This window comes from Mus pahari, chromosome 10, assembly GCF_900095145.1.
Source record: "Mus pahari chromosome 10, PAHARI_EIJ_v1.1, whole genome shotgun sequence".
In the NCBI taxonomy this organism is placed as follows: domain Eukaryota; kingdom Metazoa; phylum Chordata; class Mammalia; order Rodentia; family Muridae; genus Mus; species Mus pahari.
The window spans coordinates 115,762,168-115,785,102 of record NC_034599.1 but is presented as its reverse complement, the minus strand read 5'-3'; the positions used below and the strand labels follow the sequence as shown (position 1 = coordinate 115,785,102).

Here is a 22,935-nt window from a genome sequence, read left to right as displayed (position 1 = left end):
CCACGGGCGCAGGCGGGAACCCAGGTTAAGCCGCCCCCAGCCCCGCCCCGCCCCCGCGTGTCGCCCCGGGCCGCACCTGGCTCCCGAAGGCCAGCTTGGCGGCGGCGGCGGCCACAGCCCCGAACGCCCCGGCGCACATACAGTTGAACACGCCCCAGAAGCGGCGCCGCATCGCGCCTTTCTGTAGGCGAGCCGGTAACTCCACGGGTGAGTCGGGGTAAGCGGCCGCAGACACGGCGGCACCCGAGGACTGCGGACCGGCCGCCATGAGGCCACGGCCGACTGCCACGCACGCCGCCACCCGCCGTGAGCCCGGCTAGGGCGGAGCCAGGCGAGTGAGGCGAATCTGCTGCAGTGGGGAGTCCGGAGCCCAGCCGAGCCTACAAATGAAAGGAATCTGGAGCCGATACCCTGCAGCGTACGCAAACCCGCGACTAAGGAGAGCCTGCGGCTCAGGCGAACCTGGGGGATGGGAATCTGGTAGCGAGGACCATGCGCCCCTGAAGGGAACGTGCTACCGAGAGGTACCTACTGTGAGAGAGGAATCTGCTGACATGAACTTGGGGAGGAGGGGAGTTTTATCTCAGAGGAGAACCTGCGGCGGAAGTAACCCTGTTTCTGTAAGAGCCCTGCAGTCAAGGGGAACCTGCTACTGCGAAGACGGGGAGGTCTGTAGCTCGGTTATCTGCCACTTGGCATGGATGCGCACCCAAAATGCTAATCTTGAAGCCAATCCGCACCTTCAAAGCACCTCTGGTCCCTTGTGGATGCAGGGGACGATGGATCTGGAGACCGGCCGCTTGAGACAGGACGTTGTTTGGTAAAACTGCTACGAGAATAACGTTTGTTATTCTGCCTGGATCATCAGAAGCACAGTCACTTCTAAGTTTGTGTAATTGAAAACAACAAAAAATTGAAAAAACAAGTAAAAAAAAAACCCAAACAAACCGTAAAATGTCATCTACTGTTGGTAATTCCAGATACTCAGGATGCTGAGGCAGTTAAGATTGCAAGTTAATGGTCATCCTAAGGAACTTAGGGAGACACTGTCTCGCTTAAGAGGGCTGGCAGCCAGGCATGGTGGCACACACCTGTAATCCTAGCACTTCTGAGGCTGAGGCAGAATTACTGAGTTTGAGGCCAGCCTGACCAACAGAGAGGTACTAAGCAAGCCAAGGACTTTTTGAGACTACCTCAAAAAGATTTTTAAAAAAAATAAATAAAGGAGGGTTGGCTCAGTGCTTCCATAATACATGAAAAATCCTGAATTCAGTCAATGGCAGCGTGTATGGATATATGTTAGGGATACATTTCCTTAAAAGAGGGCTGTAGAAGTGTATAAAGTGAGCTAAGTGTGGTGGTTGGATCTCTGGAGGCAAGTGGATCTCTGAGATCGAGAACAGCCTGCTCTAAATAGCTCTACATAGCCAGGGCTACACAGCAAAACTTGATTTGTTGATATATAAAATACAAATAATACTTATATGTATGGGACTTGGAAGAAAACACTTTATTCCCTGTTAAAGAGCTTTTTCATGGACATTCTTACATGCTTCTCATGCAGGTGGTATTGTGGCTGAAATTAAAGGATGGATTACTGGAGCTGGAGAGATTGCTTAGCATTTAGGCAGCTTGAAACCTTCCCACAAGTGCCTCCCAACCTCATACCTCCAGGGGATCCAGTATTCTTTTCTGGCCTCCAAAGGCACCTATCCTCATGTACATATATATACCTGAACGCAGAAACACATAATACATAAAATTAAATTTTAAATAAAAAGCACAGATTATCCCAATTAGTCCTATGTGGTATAAACCACTCCATTTTGCAGATAAGGAAATTGAGACTCAAGGGTACTCATTGTACTATTCCACTTAGTAGTGGCAATAGTGTGTGGCAACAACTGATAGGAGAAGCTAAAACAAATCTAAGCTGCATCTGTCAAAGACTTCATCCCAGGGATTAGAAAGGTAATAGAGTGCTCTTAGCAGAAACGGCCTTCATGTTCTGGCAGAGTAAGGTAGACAACTATTCACACATCTTATGCATGCTCTGTAGAGGAAAAGTGGGCAACAGTGTACTGTCTAGCTATATGACTTCCAAAATTAGTGATTTAAGCCAAGGAAAGTTAGGGGGTTGATTTAGGGTATTATTTGTGTATCCATGTCAGAACCTGATTAGCATGGGTGTGACGGTGTGCAACTAAAATCCTAGGACTTTGGAGGCAGAGGCAGGGGGGGGGGGATCAGGAGCTTAAGGGAGTTTAAAAGCCAACCTGGATTACATGAGACCCTGCTTCTCCTATAGTTTTGGTTACTATGGCCCTCAAAACTAGGGCTGGAGAGTTAGCTAAGAGATTAAGAGCACTTGTTCTTGCAGAGGGCCTGGGTTTGGTTCTCTACCCGAATGGTGGCTCACAACCACCAATAACTAATTTTAGGAGATGTGACACCCTCTTCTGACCTCAAAGGATACTAGGCACACACGTGGTACATGTACATACACAAAGGCATAATATTTATACACATTGCTTTTAAAAAAGATTTTATTTGAAAAACTGGACATGTAGAAAATGGCCATAACAGTTACAAAATAAACAAATCTCTATGAACAAGTTCAGTACAAAATAGCCATCGGATTCACAGCGAGTTTATCAAAGGTGAATCTAAGAAGAAAAGGACCTGACCAGAATTCACCAGAGACCTCAGCTACAGACTTTTATTTTAAGGGTCTTCCAGAGTTTACACGTGACTTGGAATGCATTGTTACTTAACAGTCTGCTGGGTTTGCATGCAGAATATCCATCAGAATACTCAGGATTAGTACGCACCATGTTTCATAATTAAGGTCTTTGAGTTTAGTTCTACCATGTGAGCAAATACAATCTCACTTTTAAAGAATCAATCTAAACAAAGTGATGTGTATGAAGATAGCTGGGATCCTTAGAATTCCTTTTTTTTTTTTTCTTTCAAAAATACATTTTCAGCACGCAACTTTTCTGTCTCCTGTAATTTAAAAAAAAAAGGAAATTAAGTATCTAATTACTATAGGAGAAGCTGTTTTCTTATTAAGTATATATTCAAATTAAGCTACAATGTTTATAAATTAATATTAAATATCTGGCATCTATGAGAACTTAACCTGAATTACCAGTATTATTGGGCGGCTTACACACACTTATAACACACACACACACACACCCCCCCCCGGGAAGGCTGAGACAAGAGGACTGCTGTGAGAGTTCTGTTTCAAACTGGATTTCAGAGTGTGACCCTGTCTCAACCCAAAGTGAAATAGCAGTGACCAATTTTCTTTACTAAAATCTCTTTAAAACCACCATTTATTTAGAATAGTTTCAGTTTTACCTCAGTAAGCCTAATATTTTCCTTCTTCAGTCGTACTACATATTGAATCTTCTGATGTAGGTTTTGATGACCTACTAATTTTCCATTTTCCTCAGCAAGAAACTCTAGTTGCTTTTTCAGCATTTCCATTTCCTGTCAATCCAAGGATGGGAAGATCACATTATGTATCTCTTTCCAAGAGCACCAATCAAGAGGTGGTCAAGCTTCTGTGGCCATATATCTCTGCACACTAGAGAAACTGAACCAGAGATTTGGTTTTTGCTTATTCTACTTAAGTATTTCTACATAGCATGGAAAACCCAACACACCTGGAAAGTTCTTTCTCTTTCTTCATACATTTCTTCCAACTTTGACCGCAGTTGTTCCTTTTCCTGAAATGCTCTAGACTCCAAAGTTCTGGTTCGCTCAATTTCCTCGCTCATTCTGTGGCAGACCTTCTCCTTGCTGTGAAGTGCACTCTGGACTTCTTCTAGACTGGAATAAGCATCAGTTTATGGTATTTCAAGGAAATAGAATTATAAAGCAGGATTCAAACTAGGTCTTTTCTTCTAAGTACAGAATTTTGATTTGAAAGTATCGCTGATCTTCAGGTCTCCTGTGCCGCTGGCAGAAGATAAGCTAGAACTGGGGTGAACCTAGGTGACAGAACACTTCTGACATGGCCCAGGCCCTCAGCGTCCCCTGAACACGGAAGAGAAAGTGTGCTGAATATCAGATACGGTTGCTTTGTTAGGTCAAGACTCCCATCCTGAGAAAAACTCATAAAACCATTTTATGTATTTATTTGGAGCCAGGCTCTTGTGTAGCCCAGGCTAACCTCATAAAAATTTAGTATAAAACATAGCTTGTCCAAGTGGAGACAGAGGTATCGTTACAGTCTGTAGACTTTATTGTGTCTGATTTCAGAATATCGTTATCATTTCTGCTTTAAAAACCTAGTCCTCAGACAATGGAACATTATTCCTTTCCTCAGGGGTGTGCACTTTACCCATTGTATATAACTCAATGAAAAATGTAGGATTTTATCCATTTTATAAAACTGTTTCAGTTTGATAAGATTTCCATTGGAAACTACTCACAATGCATACAGAATGTAACACTGACTGCCAAGATGAGGTGGTGCTCAGGATCTCCACACAGGCCAGCTCAGTCTAGGGGATGTGTTTCCAGAGCAGGCTCAGAGGTACCCATGGAGATAATGCAGGGAGTGTTCCACGTCCGATTTGGTGGGATAAAACGTTCAGATGCTGTCTCTGCCTACCTTACTGTGGGTCAGGTGTTATGGCTTGAAGATGAAAAGTTCCCTTGGGCTCATGTGTTTTCACTTGGTTCCTAGCTGTCTCTATTTTGGAAGATTGTGGAACCTTTAGAAGTAGAAACTTTCCGGAGAAAGTATTTAACTCTGGGGCCCATGACTTGAGGTTAAATGATGTCTGAGACAGGGTTTTCTCTGTGTAGCCCTGGCTGTCCTGGAATTTACTATGTAAACAAGAATAGCCTTGAACTCAAAAGATTCACCTGCCTCTGTATTCTGAGCACTGGGATTAAAGGTATGCACCATCAATTTTTATTGCCCAGTCATACTTCTGTTTTCTCACTGATCTGCCACCATTATTGGCTATATATCAACTGGAACTGTAAATCAACATAAAAGCTTCATTTTTTTTTTCTTTTGGTCAGTATTGTATTGAAGCAGTAAGAAAGAAATGAAGACATTTGGCTTCTTGTTTATGAAATTCAATCTGATATAGCAAAAAAGAACATGAGCTCATCTACTTTGCAGAAGTGGTTGACGTCTGTCATTAGCTGAGCATGAGCACTGTGAGTTCTACCTGTTCCTTGCTGGATACTGGCTTTCTAAGCCCTGAGGATGTCTGGTCTACATAATAATTTTAGGCTAGCTAGAACTCCAGGGCTACAAAATGAGACCTTGAAAAAAGAAAAGAAGGGCTGGTGAGATGGCTCAGTGGGTAACAGCACCCGACTGCTCTTCCGAAGGTCCGGAGTTCAAATCCCAGCAACCACATGGTGGCTCATAACCATCCTCTTCTGGAGTGTCTGAAGACAGCTACAGTGTACTTACATATAATAAATAAATAAATCTCTCTAAAAAAAAAAAAAAAAAAGAAAAAAGAAAAGAAGAAAAGCACCAGCAGCGACTGCTGCCACCATCCTGTGGATATGTGATGCTGGAACTGTAGTGGGCATAATGTAGCCAAACACCCCAAAAGCAGAATACTGGTGAATCTCAGTTCCTGATGGTATACTAAGTCCCCTATCATATGAAATTAAGTACTTCCTGCTTATGCTACTGCAGTTTGATATCTAGTTACTACAGCATTTAGGAAAATGTGCTGTATGTATGCCCACAGTGCAGTGTAAGCTCTTCGTGCTTCAAAGACCACATATCACCAAGGACTTCTGCCACCACATACCATGCTACAAGGTCTCAAAGGATATATCAAAATTTGCTGCAGTTCTGCAAACTAGCTGGATAGTTCACCATCCTCTATGTCAGCTTAGCCACCACTAGCTGGAAGCATTAAACCGCTCTTCTTGTCCTTGAGGAGAAAACCTCACAGCACAGTAACTTGATAATTAACTTACGATTGCCCATGTGCGATAATTAACTTGAGATTGCCCATGTGCTTTTGGTTGGTTTGTTTGTTTAAGTGGCTTTACTTAAAACCCCTGTTGAGAAAGTGGCATCAAGAAAAATAATTTTGATGCTAGAGGGATGGCTGAGTAGTTATAATTCTAAGCACCCATAAAGGGCAGGTCACAACTGCCTGACCAGCTGGAGGGGCTCTGATGTCCTCTTTTTGGCTTCTGCAGACACTTGCATGCATGTGTGCATACCCATAAATAGACACATGCACATAAATAAAAATTTAAAAATATTAAAAAAGACTTTGATAAACATCAATTATACTCACATATACCACAGAATGAAAAAAGTTATTTTATGGATGTATTTTCCCTTTAGAGGAGAATTCCACCCTCAAAGAGTTCATAACTCTGTAACTCCAGTTTCAGAGGGATCTGATGACTTCTTCTGGCCTCTGTAGGTACCATGCACATATATAGTACACAAACATATATACAGGCAAAGCAAAACACCCATATACATGAAATTTAAAAAAGAAAGAACAAACAAACGAACCAGGTCTGGCAAGTTAGCTCTGCAGGTAAAACCCTTGCTGCACGAGCCTGATGACCTACCTGAGTTTGACACCTACAACCCATGGTGGAAGAAGAGAGCCAACTCTCACATTAGTCCTCAGACCTCCACACGCTTGGCATGGCATGCATATACTCCCCCATAATAAAGTTTAGAAATATTTTTAAAAGGATTTGAACCATAAAATAGCATACTTACTTTGTTTTCATTTTCAGCATCTCTTCAATAAGTTTATTCTATAATAAAAAGGAAAACAGAAAGGATGGTTATGTTCTTTAATATCCTTATTTTTTTAAAAAAGATGAGAGGAACAAGTCCATTTTCCTTTGTGCTAATCAAATCAATGTCCACTTCCAGAGTCCCAAATGTATACACAGAAGGCCACTGGTTCACAAGCATTCCAGCATGGTGCCCAGAAGACACTAGACTCCTAAGTGCTTAACTGTATGTGCGAAACAAAATGCTTCCTACAGAAGCAGAGACAAGACATCTTCTTTCTGTCAATGGTTCGACCACAGACCCTGGTAACTGTTCTGTCCCAGGCTCCCAAGTACTGGGGTTACAGTCAGATACACCTTTACTTCTCAGTTATATATTAATATATGGTTTCTAGAATAAATAACCATTAATGTTATTTATAAAAGCAATACTCACAGAAGAACTTTGTGTAATTAAAAAAAAAAAAAGCCATACCTTAGCAAGCCTTTCTTTGATAATCTCCTCTTCATGTTCATTCTTCAGCTGTTGACTGTCTGGATGACTCTGATCACTGTATAGATTAGTGAGTAGATAGGGAAACATCATCAAATATATTCAAGAATTAATTAACATTTACTATATGTACCTACAGCACAGCTAACGCTTGTGATGAATACAGATAATCAGTGTGCCCACACATGGAATAAATAGGATTTTATAGTGGTAAGACTGATTCTTACCACCATAAAAGCAAGAAGAGTACAGTGCAGAAATCCAACCAAAGCTTGGTGGAAGTTACTGAAGAAACTTAGCTAAGAGTGGCAACCTGAAGATCAATTGTGACTAAACAAAGGCAGACTATCAGAAACCACAGGAGGGTCTTCTGATAGTCTGGCCTCTTGGGACCTGATTCTTCCCTATCTTGGCTTTTCCAGACAGGTTGCAGTTTCTGATGACAACTCTGGCTTCACATGTATACAAACACCAGGGACTCCCTTCACAGAAAATAAATGCTTCAGAAACAAACAAAGGGACTACAGTCTGGATTGCGCATGCATCTCTGCAAGGCTGCCTGGGTTGGGAAAGTAAATGTAGTTCAGTGGGCCAGCAAGACTTCACTGTCAAACCTGCCTGAGTGATGTGAGGTTTGACAGGAATCTTTTATGTGGTCACAGCACAGCAGGGCTTCTCTCTTCTTTCACAAAGGTAGCCTTGTCAACTGACAATGAGACTCGATGTCAGAGTCAACCAGGGTCAAGGAAAGGAGTGCAGTGTGTGCAATGATCCATATTTAGAGGTAAAAAAAATATATAGTCAAGATCCAGACAATAAGGCTGGAAAGATGGCTCAGCAGTCCAAAGTACTTGCTGTTCTTCCGGAGGACTAGGGTTTGATTCCCAACATCTATATGGCGGCATATAACCACTTGTAACTGTCTTATGACCACCCCAGGTACCAGGGACACATTGTTACAGATACACATATGGACAAAACACCTATATACATAAAATAAGATCTAGACAATATTTTAGAGCTTGGTAGTCATATAACATTACAACCATTCAGCATGGTGACAGAAAGGCTTGGTAACATACAATGTTGATTCCAGCACTCTGGAGGGAGAGGCATGTATATCTCTGAGTTTGAGGCCAGCTTGGTCTACATAACTAGGTTTAGACCAGCCAAGGCTACACAGTGAGACAGTCTCAAAAGAAAAAACAAAAAAACAAGACAAAACAAAAAACTGGAAGGTAACTATGCACCAACAGAATGTTATTTAAGAATGGCCTGTGAACTAGATTGGGTTATAGTTTGTAGAAACCTGAAAAGAAGTGAAATAAAGTACTTTAAATTGAAATGACTTGGGAAAGTTATATAGCTCTTCATAAGAACGGCAAGGTGTGGAGCTCATGGGAAATAGGATATCAGGAGCACCTGGAGCAGCGCTTCTCAACCTTCCTAAAGCTGCGACCCTGTAACAGAGTTCCTTAGCCAGACTAACCAGAGGGCACAGAGACAGTACCCAAATTAATAAAATCATTAGTGAAAAGGGAGACATGACAATGAAATATCTTAAAATAATTATTCTGTTTGTCGGATATTAACAGTTGAAAATATTAAAATCATGTTCTATAAACATCATAGAAATATTAATTTTTCTCCCCGTGCTTAAAATTAGCACTTTCTTAATGTTTGACTTCAAAGAGTTTTTGCTGTTTTGAAATTTTTAAAATATACTTACTCATAAAATAATTTCTCTCCTAGAAACACTGATAATCTTTTTTAAATAAATGTATAGTTAGACAATGTATACAGATATATAATGCGTTTTTAATACTCTCTCACTATGTCAGATGGTACCATATAAGGGCTTTTGAATATATTTCTTAATGATTTATTTTTAATATTTTATACCATTTTACTATGCTTAATTCCCAAAGAATATTTTGTATGTTTTGAAACAATTTAGTTTTCAAAATTAGATATAGGATCCTTAGTTATAGATAGTATTAAATGTTCATTAATGATATTTTTAGTATATGAGAGAGTATGAATATAAAAGTTGAACAAATTTTTAAAGTAGTATTTGATTCTCAAAATACTCAATGTTATTAATGTTTGATGTATAAAATGCATTTATATAATAAAAAAATTTAAAAAAATTTCACATCTTCTAAATATATTCCAAATGCTTAGTTCACTGAGCTGATAGGTGACAAATGTCTTATCCTGCAATGCTAGAAAAAGCCCACAACCTCATGATCAACCAAGCACTTCTCAGGTCATGGGGATGTCCTATGTCTGGTAAAGTTCGCTTCAGCCTCACTCAGTGAAGGCCATGCAGGTAGTCAAGTCCAGGTGGAGGACTTTTGGCTCTTACTGACCCACTCTCCTTCTGCCTTTTCACATCATCCAGCTGACTTTGCAGGAGCCAGTTTTTCTCTCTTAATTGCTGAGACTCCAGGCGTAGATTTTCCATTTCACACAATTGATCCTGAGAATACACAAAATAACTGTTTTTTTGTTTGTTTGTTTGTTTTTCAGAAGACACATTAGACTGGGTGTTATTTTGCTTCTCAAGATTGTGCCTGAAGCTGGGTGCAGTGGCACACACCTTTGGTTCCATACAGGAGACAGAGGCAAGCACCACTGTGAGTTTGAGGTCACCCTGGACTACACGGAGTTCCAGGACAGCCAGGGCTATGAATTGAGACCATGTGTCACTCCCCAACTCGCCCAAAGAAAAGGTTGTGATCCAAATATTCCTTTTTACATTCCTCTTTAAGCAACAGGTATTATTGGATTAAACAGTTTGTGACAAGCACTTACAAGTCTTAGAACTGTGACTCACAAGCATGTTCAGTGTCTTAAAGAGTTTATTAATGTAACATAACAGCTAAGCTCCTCTAAGAGAAAAAACTGATACAATATCTCTGGTAACTGCTCTCAACTTTTGATTCTATTTAATACATGCCAACTGAGCTAAAGATTAAAAATTGATGCCAAAATGCACACTTAAATTAGATCCTCACTTTATAGCCAGGCATGGAGGCATAACCATGTCAACCCAGCACTCAGGAGGCTGAGGGAAGACGGACCATGAGTTCAGAGCCCATCTGGCCTACACAGCTATACAGTGAGACTCTGTCTCAGTAAGGTCAAGGCAGCTGGGGAAAGGCTCACTGGGTCAAACACTTGCCCACTAAGTGTGAGGACCTGAGCTTGAGTCTCTTGAATCCACGGAAACCTGGGCGCATGTCTATAATTCTTATTCTCTTTACAGGGGTTGTGGGGAATAGAATCTCTGTAAGTTTTGGATCGGCCAATCTCTGGCACACACAGCAGCAAACAAAATAGAAGATGAAGGCTGCCGGGCATGGTGGCACACGCCTTTAATCCCAGCACTTGGGAGGCAGAGGCAGGCGAATTTCTGAGTTTGAGGCCAGCCTGGTCTACAGAATGAGTTCCAGGAGAGACAAGACTACACAGAGAAACCCTGTCTCAAAAAACCAAAAACCAAAAACAAACAAACAAAAAAAAGAAGATGAAGGCTGACACCTGTGGTTGTCCTTCAACTTCCATATGCATTCTGTGGTATATGTGTGCCCAGTCATATAATGAACACACACATACACACACACACACACACACACACACACATACCAAACATTACATCATATACAGACCCTCACACAGTCACAAAAGACAAGGAAAAGGGCAGAAGAGGAGAGGAGAAAAGACAGAATAAGAGTTAAATTTCAAACCACACTGAAGGCCTAAGAAGACAACTCAGTCAGTATAGTGCCCGTTCTGAGATCCTCCTTAAAAAGTAAGGTGGAAAATGATAAATACATGCAATGTTGACCTCTGGCCTCCACAAGCACATGCATGCCCAATCATATAACATATGCACACATTCAAACTGTGCTGAGATAATACATTGTAGCTATTAAGCTGGCAAGGATGCAGATATTGGACAGCACTATGAGGTGAAAATCAAGGAATCAGGCCTCTTCTTCCACTGCCCATGACATGTGGTTTGTGGAAACTATATAACCTTTGTGTAAACCTCCTGTACCAGGCAGGGAGAGGGTTATAGACTTTAGTAAAGTATATCAGTATACACTGAAACACTTTAAAAAGGAAGGAAAGAGAAACTGGGAGCTCCCAGGGACAACAAACTAGACTGCAAGGGGTCAGGGGTTGAAGGAAGACTTCTTTATCTACAATACAGTCTGCCTTTTGAATTTGGATCAGCAGCAGCTAGGAGGAAGCTGTTGCCTTTTAAAATAAAGTTCACTGAAAAAAAAAAGTCATGTACCTTCATTCTGAGAATTTCAGCATTTTTGACTTCTCTATCTTCATTTAGCTTTGTTACAAGGTGTTGCAAAGAAGTCTTAGAGGCTCTTCCATCTTCTATCTCTTGTTCTTGTGTTTCCAAGAGCTTTGCCAAATGAGCTTGAAAATGGGGTGGTGTTTTGGGACTCTGAAATAAAACCTCACTTCATCCAAATGCTTGATTACATGATGCTATGAAGATTTCATTTTCAGTCTATACACTTAACAGATAAAATATGCATTTTCATGTATATGCCAAGCCTCTTGAGTACAGTGCATGCTGATAAAGGTCATTTAGCTTATTATTTTCATTCTTATCCAAGTAAAACAAGACTTTAGTAAGTAGAAAGCAGACAGGGGCACTAATGCAGAGCTTTTCCTTTAAAATAACAAAATACAACAACAAAACAAACAAACAAAAACCCCCATTATTTACAATTTTTTCCTCATTTGTAAAATTGATTATTCTGAAATGCAGTTTTTCGAAAGTACCTGTGGATATTCGGTAGCAGAACCCATCACGTGCTCCAGCTGCCTCATCTTCAAGCTGTACTCACTCTTCTTCTGCTCCACTTCCTCTTTCTCTTGGTTTAACTGGGCAGATAACAGGTTATAGTTTAGAAAATAACTTAGAACATACAGTCCAGTTAGAAAAGACAAGCTTCACCACTGCCAACATCAGAGAAAAGCAAAGCAATCTTACAGTGTGACGCCCTTGTTAAGATGAAAGAGATGTTCCAATGAGGATACGCAGAGACTACACGGACCCTGGGATGCCAATCACCACAAACTCATGGAGAATGGGGAAGGTCATCCTTAAAACAAACTAGAACTCCCCATGTGGCCAGCAATTTCAGTTCTGGTTTATATCTGAAGAAAATGAAATTTTGTGTGTGTGTGTGTGTGTGTTGTGGGGTATGTGTGCATGCATGTATGAGTGTTCACATGTATACAGGCTCACATGTGTCAGACTGAATGTATATGTATGTATATGATCTGTGGCGGCCAACTGCTGCTGAGGCAGTTTCTCAGTTCACTGCTTCAGCTAGTCATTGTGCTCAGGAGAGTAGTCACTGGTTTTACCTACTGCATGCTGGGATTACAAGTGGGCCACCATGCCTACCTGGCTATTATGTGAGTTCTGCAAATCAAAAATACTTGCCTGGCAACTGCTTTATCCACTGAACCATCTCCCCAGTCTGTGACAACACTTGAAGAGAGGGCCACATTCCTATTTTAACCATAGCTTTATTCACAATAGCCAAAGAACATAGCAACCCTAAGTATCCACCAGCAAATGCACAAAACAAGTAACACCGAGGTCAATGGACACTGGCCAGACTGAGAGACAAGCAACAATGGACCTAGAAGATGCCACATAATTGATAGAACCCAAGTGAAGAAAGAAAAGGATGTTGCTTCTATGTGGAATCCACAACAGCCTAGCTCAGAGCTGTTATGTAGAAGAGTGGTTACCAGAGACTGGGGAGTTGAAGAGTCCTGGATGGGAGATGTCAGAACACTTCTGACAGAAGAACAGGGTTCAAACAAAAGCAAGTTTTTGAGATCTAATGCAATATATTTTGAGCATAAGCAAAAATAATATATAAAGTAATAAAGTATAGTTCAAAATGACAACAACAATAGATTTGAAACTGTATCACAAAATCATATGGTAGATCATGGATATATTAACCAACTTGATTTAATCATTATATATATAATATATATATATATTATATATATTATATATATCACAGATAAACACATATTGTAGCAACACATTGTGGCAGGTAAGGAGCCCCCATGACTATAATCTCAGATTTTAGAGGCTGAAGTAGAAGGGTTACCATGAGTTTGAGGACAACCTGAATTCTAGAGGACCAGGCTAGCCTGGGCTACCTACTGAGTACCAAGCAAGCCAGGGCAAGGGCTACATAACAAGATTGTCTCAACCCATTCCAGCAAAAGCTATCAATGTGAACCTCATAAGTGTATCCAATTATCTGTCAATGCAAAATTGTTTTATTCTGGGTATAAAGACATGTATCTGCACTCTTAGTCCTCTGAGAGGTGGAAGCAAGAGAATTATGAGCTCAAAGCCAACATACAATAAATAGTGAAACCCTATCTAAAACAACAGCAAAAAAAAAAGTTTCTTAAATGTTATATATGTATGTGTGCAAAACTCATTAGTTTGAAGAATGTTATAGTTTTGTCTTAATATCTTATTGTTTTCAGCTATAACCTTGCTGCAGACAATGTTGTCAATGTGTAAAGGACCCAGGACAAAGAGGAAGTGGCTAAGGTGAGACTCACATGTGGAAACCCAATTTTGCAGTCCATAGTTGAATGCCCAAACCCCTAATTGATCCATTTGTTCCATGTCTATAATAGAGAACTTTGTCAAAGCAGGAAAGTCAGTACCATGCTACTCATTGCTGGTGTCTGAGTGCCACTTACCTTGTGCTGAAGTTCCTGGATCAGTGCCTCCTTCCTGTTCAGCTCTTCTTGAGCAGACTGCAGTAGTCCAGAGTGCTTTTTTGAAGCCTCTGTGAGCATGTTCAGTTGTTCAGTGGCATGGGCCAGATCTTCACAAAGCATATCCCTCTGTTAGGGAATAATGTCCCAAAGAAAATATTTCTTAACTATGCCATTCAGTTCACAAGTCATTACTATATTCCTATAAAGGAAAGGAAATATTTAAATATTTAAAAAGTTTTTTCCTGGGCTCCAAAAATGGCTTAGTGGTTAAGAGCACCGATTGTGAGCTGGGCGTGGTGGTGCATGTCTTTAATCCCAGCACTTGGGAGGCCGAAGCAGGCGGATTTCTGAGTTCGAGGTCAGCCTGGTCTACAGAGTGAGTTCCAGGACAGCCAGGACTATACAGAGAAACCCTGTCTCAAACAAACAAACAAACAAAAAAAAAAGAGCACTGACTGCTCTTCCAGATGTCCTGAGTTCAATTCCCAGCAACCACATGGTGGCTCCCAGCCATCTGTCATAGGATCCAATGCCCTCTTCTGGTGTGTCTGAAGACAGCAACAGTGTACTCATATGAATAAAATAAATAAATCTTTAAAAAAAAATGTTAAAAAAAAGTTTTTTCCTTTGGTAAACCATTCCAAGACACCCCTCCCAGCTGACATGTATGTAAACAGGCCTAGGTGTGTTGTCAGTAGATTCAATTGCCTGTTTGAGGTTAGGTAGTGACATGTATGTAAACAGGCCTAGGTGTGTTGTCGGTAGATTCAATTGCCTGTTTGAGGTTAGNGTAGATTCAATTGCCTGTTTGAGGTTAGGTAGTGACATGTATGTAAACAGGCCTAGGTGTGTTGTCGGTAGATTCAATTGCCTGTTTGAGGTTAGGTAGTGACATGTATGTAAACAGGCCTAGGTGTGATGTTGGTAGATTCAGTTTCCTGTTTGAGGTTAGGTAGTACTCTCTTCTCAATCAGGATTTCAGAACTCATCTTTCCATGAGAACCCTTAAGAAGCAGATCTTAATGTCTCATTAGTTGAGTTTCATGGGCTTACATGATTAAGATATTTTGCACACATGCCTCTGTGTGTGTGTGTGTGTGTGTGTGTGTGTGTGTGTGTGTACATACCTATGTGACATGAACAGATGTCAGAGGTAATGTTAGGAATCTTTATTATCATTCGCCATGCTTATACAGCAAGCACTTTATCTACAGAACTATATCCTTAGTTTGACTCTGGTTTTTATAGCTTAGAAGGTAAATAGCTGTTAAAGATATGTCTAGCCTAGGTACTCAGGGAAGAGCTATAACAGCTCATCATGGCACTGGCTACTGAAACCTCAGAAAATAAGGTGGTACAAAGTGGCAGAGAATTCCTAATGGCTGCATATGTAATCCCTACTTACATAGCATAGGAATACTCTGGTGACCACAACAGAGCAGAATCTGCTCATCCTCCCTTCCCATATGGACATGTGCACACTGTCTTAAAAAGATGGTCTGAGGGCTGGAGATATAATCAGCTGTTAATAAAGTGCTGTTGCAGAGGACTGAAGTTTGGTTCCCAGCATGCACATTGGACATCCCTTATCTACCTTAAACCCAGCTCCAGAAGATCCAAAGCCCTCTTCTGGCCTCTAAGAGTACTGCATACACCCCACACAAATATAAACAGCAAAACAAAACCCACATAAATAAAATAAATAAATAAGTGCCTGAGGTACTGGAAAGATACTCGGTCAATAAAATCCTGCCACGTATCCTAGTTATCTTGTTAACTTGATACAACAGAGTCACCTGAGAGGAAAGCCTCAATTGAATGGCCTGGATTTGACTGGCCTGTAGGTAGCACTATCTCTAGGTATGGTAGAGTTAATCAGAAGCCTGTGAGTTAGCAGGGACTGAGCGATCATGCAGTGCTCCTCTATGGTTTCTGCTCTGGATTCTGCCCTGACTTCTCTCAATAATGGAGTGTGATCTGGAAGTGTAAGACAGAAAGAAACTTTCCAAGTTATTTTCAATCAGTGTTTTGTCACAGCAATAGAAAGGAAACTAGTGTAGTCATGAAGACTGGAGTGCAGCTCTCAACACTCATGTAAGGGCTGGGTATACTGGCATGCCTACAAACAGAGACTCTCAACACTCATGTAAGGGCTGGGCATACTGGCATGCCTACAAACAGAGCACTTCGGAGGGAGAGCCAGGATGCTCGGGGTTCACAGGCTGAATACTCTAGCCTAATCAGTGAGTTCCAAATCACAGGAAGGAAGGATTTATCTCAAAAACTAGGATTTTGATGGTGCCTGAAAAATGAAACCTTGACCTCTGGCCTCCACATGTACCTACACACACACACACACACACACACACACACACACACACACACACGTTTGTTTTCCAAAACAGGGTTTCTCTGTATAACAGGGTCATGGGTCCATGCTGGCCTCGAACTCACAGAGATCCACTTGTCTCTGCCTCCCAAGTGGTGAGATAAAAGCCATCACACCCGGATGACTTGAAGTTTTCTGTTTGTGTGTGTGTTTGTGTACTTTATGTTTATACCTAGATTCGCCCTTTCCCTCTTTGTTCCTTCCTTTTAAGACAGGTCTCACTGGGTAACTCTGGCTGACATGGACCTTCCTATGTAGACTTGCTTTGGCCTCCCAAATAGTGGAATTAAAGGCAAGTGCCTCCATGCCCAGATCTCATCATCTTTTAATTTTATTTATTTATTTATTAATTTATTATATGTAAGTACACTGTAGCTGTCTTCAGACACTCCAGAAGAGGGCATCAGATCTCGTTAAGGATGGTTGTGAGCCACCATGTGGTTGCTGGGATTTGAACTCAGGACCTCTGGAAGAGCAGTCGGGTGCTCTTACCCACTGAGCCATCTCACCGGCCCTCATCAACTTTTAAAACTTGCAATTTGAATTGGAATACATGAATTTTTGTGTCTACAGTAATTTTGTACTTTCCTTTTCAAGTTTTCTTTTACATCACTTGGAATCTCTCTGACAGCCTAATAATACTTGATAAATTTTCTCCTTAAGACTCTGATATATTTTATTTTTGTGAATAGGACTTAACAATTTTTACTGTTGATTTTTCAACAATAAAACAGTTCTTCCTTCTACCATGTAGGTTTTGAGGATTCAAATAAGATGGTCAACTTCAGAGGAAGTAACTTTACCCTCTGAGTCATCCTTTGAAAAAGAGGCAGAGGAATTATGTGAGTTCAAGATCTGCATGAGATCCTGTCTCAAAGAGAAAAAAGGGAGAGAGAGAGAGAGAGAGAGAGAGAGAGAGAGAGAGAGAGAGAGAGAGAGAAAGAAACAGAGAGAGAGAGAGAGAGAGAGAGAGAGAGAGAGAGAGAGAGAGAGAGAGAGAGAGAGAGAGAAATAAAGAAAAAGAAGGTACCACGTTAACACCTACCTCGATGTCCTCTGAGAGGATTCTCAGTCTAAGAGTTTCTTTCAGTTCCAGGATATCCACTTCCTGTCTCCTGATCAACTCCTTACTCTCTTCTTTGTCAGTCACAGCAGCATTGTATTTGCACTGCAGAAAATAAAGTCACAGCACAAGAGCTTTCCGCTAGAGTTCTGCTCATCTGTACACCAAAGCAACTTAGAAGTATCTTAGTTTCAAGGAGAGCACCATATTAACAAGCTAATTCAGTAACACCGTGTGGTGGTGGCTGTTGTTTGGTTTGTTTATTTTTGAGTTTTATTATTTGTGTTTATGTGTGTGTGTGTGCGCGCATGCACGCAGCTGGAGTGACACGTGGTTATGAGATGTCCAGTGTGGGGGATGCATCAGGTCCTTGGAAGAGTAGCAACTGCTCTAACCACCAAGCCACCTCCGCAGCCCCACAAGCCCTTGCTAGGGAAGGAGTAAAAGCAGCGCACATGGCGAAGAACAACAGGACCGACCCACAGGTTAGAGAACGCCATCTGGCTCTGTCACCTCATCAGAGTCTGCCTGTGAAGATAAATACGGATTGAAGCAAGCCCCTTCAGAGCAGAACTAATGCAGACAAAAACCTTTACCTGGCCCAAGCAAAGGGAAAACATCAATGCTCAACAACTGCTACTTCAGAAAATGATCCTGAGTCTCAGATCAGAGACACAATTCCATGTAATAAATATCTGCAAATTTAACTAAGACATGTATTTTTTTTTTTTTCTTGAGTCAAATAAGGAGCCCTCTTTAGCCTTAACTGATAGTTTATTTCTAATCAGTGGTTGCAGAATGGTGCAGAGAACACTATTCCAGGTCAAAAAGACCTGGCACAGAAATGCTCTTGTCCAGAAATGTGCACACTGCACATCTCAGAAACCCTCTGGGTGTTAACTTCCACAGTGGAACTTACTGCAACAACCTTCTTACCTGTTGGGGTGGCTAACAGATCCCCAAAGAGCCTGTGAATCGTGCCCTGCTTAAGCTCAGCATCCTGTGACAGAACTTACACTTATGTCTTGAAGTTCTTGTTTCAGGGTGTCTATGGTTTCTGATTTTTCACTAGTTGATGCTCTTAACTCCTGGATTTGGATCATGAGGTTGGTGACAAGTTCCTGACAAGGACAAAAACATTTATCTGCAAATCCAGTAACATTATGAAGATTATTTTAAAAGACGAACTGTTGCAGTTTCAATAAAATGTTTCTTAGACTCTTACATTAGAACACTGACTCCCAGAAGCTGGTGGTGTTTGGGGGCTCGTGGACCACTGGGAGGTGGAAGTTGGAGGAAGTGGGTACAAGGGTTATAGGCACCTCCAAGTGCTACACAAGCTCCCTGGGCGTCCAATTAGGTATTTTGCAATGAACAGCCATAGAGCTCCTTATAACATGGAGCCATGCCTTGCTTCTCATGAGTCAGAATAAATCTTTCCTGCTAAAAAAATTTTTTTTCAGGGTATTTGGTCACATCAGTAAGAAAAGTAGCTAACACATAAACTACTTCTGTTAACTAGTCGTAATAAAAAAAGTCAATTTACTTTAGCAAATATTATGTGACATTCCACCTTTTACAATTTTCCCCCCTGGAGATAGGGTTTCACTATGTAGCTCAGGCTAGCTCAGGTTTTATATCTCTATATAGCACAGGCTGGCCTCTTAACTAATGAGATTCGTGCCTCAGTATCCTAAGTGCTTCTATGACAGGGTTAGACCATTTTTATATTTGGAAAGACAAGTCACTTTTATTATTCTGGCAAAGTCAATAGTAAGGACTTGAGACTGTACATGATGAACTTACAGTCAGTAAAATAGGGTCAAAGTAATAGCAGTCTAGTTGAAACAACCAACACATGTTACATAAGTCGTGTAAAGGAACAGAGTAAAGGTGGATGTGGCAGCACACGCCTTTCCTCTCAGTGCTGGGGGCAAAGACAGGTATTCTGAGTTTGAGGCCAGTATGATCTACATAGTAAGTTCCAAGCCATTCAGTACACATAGCGAGACCATGTCTCAAAACAAATGAATAAAAAATAGAGAAGAGTAGGTTTAAGGGGCTGGAGAGATGGCTCAGCGGTTAAGAGCATTGACTGCCTCTTCCAGAGGTCCTGAGTTAAATTCCCAGCAACCACATGGTGGCTCACAACCGTCTATACTGGAATTGATGCCCTTTTCTAGTACTCATACACATAAAATAAAACTTTTTCTTTTTTTTTTAAAGAGTAGTTTGTGGTTGAGGTTAAGAAACAAATTACCTAATTGAATTTCCCATTCTCCAGCACCCTTAAAGGACCTAAATGCACATGGGCCAGACAGTTTGTAAGTCATCCTGCAGGACAGAGATGGTACAGAAGACAGGAATGCCTAAGTGGCATTATAAAGAAGATGTAAAGCAGGTAAAATGACATATACCTGTGTCTCAGAAGCTTGGGTAAAAGGATTGTGATTTCAAAGCCAGCTCAGGCTATATAGAGAAATCATAGATCTAATACTAAATAGATACCACAACAAAAATAAAGAAACAAAATACAAAAGAGTAACACTGAAAACTCTACCTACCTTGTCAGACGCTCTAGACTTTTCCAGAGAGCTGATAACATTTTCAGTAGCAAGCAAGCTTTCTTCTAGTTTCTGTACTTTTTCCATCTATGGTGAAAAGTAAATAGTCACATTAAAAACAACAAAAACCAAGCTGATAACTGCACAGCACATTAGTCTACCCTAACAGTGCCTGAAGGACAGTGAGTTTTGAAGTTTCAATCAACTGAGCACCAGTACATATCATTACAGCCACCTAGGAAATAGAAAATAGTAAAAAAATAATAGAGCCAGAACACGAACGAACACACACACAGAGAGAGCGAGAGCGAGAGCAAGAGCGAGAGCGAGCGCGAGCGAGAGAGAGAGAGAGAGAGAGAGAGAGAGAGAGAGAGAGAGAGCAATAAAAATTCAAGCCAGGGAATGGGAGTGGTGGCACCCAACTTTAATCCCAGCACTTAGGAGGCAGAACAGTTGGGTCTCTGAGTTGGAGGCCAGACTGGCCTACAGAGTAAGTTCCAGGATAGCCAAAGCTACATAGAGAAACCAAGTTTCAAACAAAACAAAACAAAAACAAACAAAACAAAACTAAACTAAAAGAACAGAAAACAGAACTAGTTAGATGTTATCCTAGCATTTGGAAGGCAGGGCCTGGAGGCTCTTAAGTTCTGCGAAAGTTTGGGCTACCGGGTAAATTCCAGGGCAGCTCTAGTGTGACCCTGCCTCAAAATATCAAGGGTGGCCAGGTCTAGAGGCACATGCCTGTAATCCCAGCACCCTGAGAGCTGGAGACCTCTGGTCTACATAGCAAGCTCCAGGCCAGCCAGGATTACACAAAGAGACCCTGTCTCAACAGTAAACTAACAAACAAACAGGACCCAGGACGTACTTCAGTGGAAGGAACCCTAAGTTAGAACCCCAGCAGCAGCACAGCAGCAGCAGCAACAACAGCAAGCCTTTTATTAGTGATTTCTAACACTGTAGAGCCATGTCACTTTCTTTTCTGGACTTCAGGAATAAAAGTTACAAATTTCAAATTCTATATTCAGGATAAGAAGCTGACCTGCTTTTCACACTTGGCCATCTCTTTCTGTTTTTCCTGACGTACAGTTTCAAGAACCTTTAAGATTTCTCTGGAAAAAAAGAATGAGTGAAATCATGAAATGAACATGCAGACTCAAATTAAATGTCATTCAGTAAAGTCTATTAGGCAAATCCTAGGTTAGCATATTCCCATGGAGATCAAAAAGTTGAATATATTTGTTCACAACTATTTAATGAGGAATTATTTTCATACCACAACTCTTTCATTTTTTCTCTAGGGTTTGGCATTTGATAACCTAGCACACAGCACACATATTTATCACATCCATCTGAACTGGAAGGTAAAGCCCGTGACTACAGACAGGGATGCCTCATTCATTGCCTCACTCTATACTCCTGCACCCACAGCACAGACTCACAGCACTGGCCCTGGCTCACTGGACATGACTAAATGTTAACTCTCTATATCTCAAGAAGTGGCAGGCTTTCCCTTCAACACAGTGAACCAGGGCCAAGAACAATCACAAAAGAATGCTGTAAATAGTGACTAAAACACAATTATTCCTCCTAGTGTGATCATGACACTACTGACAGAGACTCACTGAGAGAGACAGGAATAAGACAATGAGAGTCTGGGGGAAAAGGAATAGAAAAAGATTGATAGAAGACAGAAATAAAGTCACCCCCTGTACTCCAATAATAAAAGGATAGTCAGTAGCCTGGTGAGGTGGTAAACACTAATCTTAGCATTCAGGAAGCAGAGGCAGGCAGGTGTATCTCTATTAGTTCTAGGTCAGCCAGGATCACATAGTAAGATACTGTCTCTAAACAAAACAAAACAAAACAAAACAAAAGTATACCAAAAGCAAACCAACCAGCCAGCCAGCCAACCAAACACTCCTCCAAACCAACAATAACAAAGAATAATTAGTTATATTCCTAACTTGTATTTCCTTCTTCACAGCTACTCTTACAAAATTCGCTGTTCACTTTGGAATGCTTTAAAGGAAAGGAATTCCTTTTTTTAAAAAAAAAGTGTGGTGCTGGGATTTAAGTCAGGGTCTCAAGTCAAATAAGAAAGTGCTATATCACGGAGTTAACCCCTAAATGAAAAGAACTCTCCAAATTGAAAATAACTAAGGTGTTAATGAATGCAAAGTTAAAAGCTGTGCACAGTGGAGCATGCCTATGTTCCTAGCACATGGGACCCAAACAGGAGGAAGGCAGGGTTAAGGCTAGCCTGCACTAGACAAACAGGACCCTAAAGTTCCCAAAGCAAGATAAAGGATGAGTATTGAATAATATTCTAATGAATAGGAAGAATTAACAGCACTCACTTAGAGCTATTTTCTTTATCTTCTTCAAATTGTAATGACAATTTGTTGTTGCGTTCTTTTTCTGCTTCAAAAAGCTCCACCAAATTCTAAAAGACAACCATGCATTAGGTGTGATGTGACAGTTATGAGTATCAGGCAGTTAAAACATACCAAGAACTGTGGTTGGTCCAGGAAATCAGAGACCAGAACAGGAAGCACAGATTTAGGATACGTTCACCAGCCATAACACTATTCACCACGGTTGGTACAGGAAATCAGAGAACAGGACAGGAAACAAAGACCCAGGATACACTCACTCACCAGCTGCAAAGACCCAGGATACAATCACCCACAAGCTACAAAGACCCAGGATACACTCACTCACCAGCTACAAAGACCCAGGATACACTCACTCACCAGCTGCAAAGACCCAGGATACACTCACTCACCAGCTGCAAAGACCCAGGATACACTCACTCACCAGCTGCAAAGACCCAGGATACACTCACTCA

General features: G+C 41.1%; 2 protein-coding genes across 4 annotated transcripts in view; both read right to left on the bottom strand.

The window, feature by feature from the left end:
* The window catches only part of LOC110328005 (transmembrane protein 42), a 53,113-nt gene extending 52,802 nt beyond the window's left edge, over window positions 1–311 (bottom strand). For all 3 annotated transcript variants that reach the window (XM_029542757.1, XM_029542758.1, XM_021207711.2), the window contains exon 1: window positions 77–311. In XM_029542757.1, coding sequence (XP_029398617.1) covers window positions 77–268 — 192 coding nt within the window. In that variant the 5' untranslated portion in view covers window positions 269–311. The remainder of the gene's footprint in view (window positions 1–76) is intronic.
* A 2,559-nt stretch (window positions 312–2,870) lies between these two features.
* Kif15 (kinesin family member 15) overlaps window positions 2,871–22,935 on the bottom strand; it is a 69,408-nt gene continuing 49,343 nt past the window's right edge. Inside the window, exons 21-35 of the mRNA XM_021207851.2 lie at window positions 22,773–22,779; window positions 22,445–22,530; window positions 21,127–21,196; window positions 20,085–20,171; window positions 18,537–18,641; window positions 17,503–17,625; window positions 14,048–14,194; window positions 12,077–12,178; window positions 11,568–11,732; window positions 9,631–9,740; window positions 7,241–7,316; window positions 6,746–6,783; window positions 3,675–3,840; window positions 3,367–3,498; window positions 2,871–3,006 (exon numbers count right to left, since the gene is read on the bottom strand). Of these exons, the coding sequence (XP_021063510.1) occupies window positions 2,944–3,006; window positions 3,367–3,498; window positions 3,675–3,840; window positions 6,746–6,783; window positions 7,241–7,316; window positions 9,631–9,740; window positions 11,568–11,732; window positions 12,077–12,178; window positions 14,048–14,194; window positions 17,503–17,625; window positions 18,537–18,641; window positions 20,085–20,171; window positions 21,127–21,196; window positions 22,445–22,530; window positions 22,773–22,779 (1,477 nt within the window). The 3' untranslated portion in view covers window positions 2,871–2,943. The remainder of the gene's footprint in view (window positions 3,007–3,366; window positions 3,499–3,674; window positions 3,841–6,745; window positions 6,784–7,240; window positions 7,317–9,630; window positions 9,741–11,567; window positions 11,733–12,076; window positions 12,179–14,047; window positions 14,195–17,502; window positions 17,626–18,536; window positions 18,642–20,084; window positions 20,172–21,126; window positions 21,197–22,444; window positions 22,531–22,772; window positions 22,780–22,935) is intronic.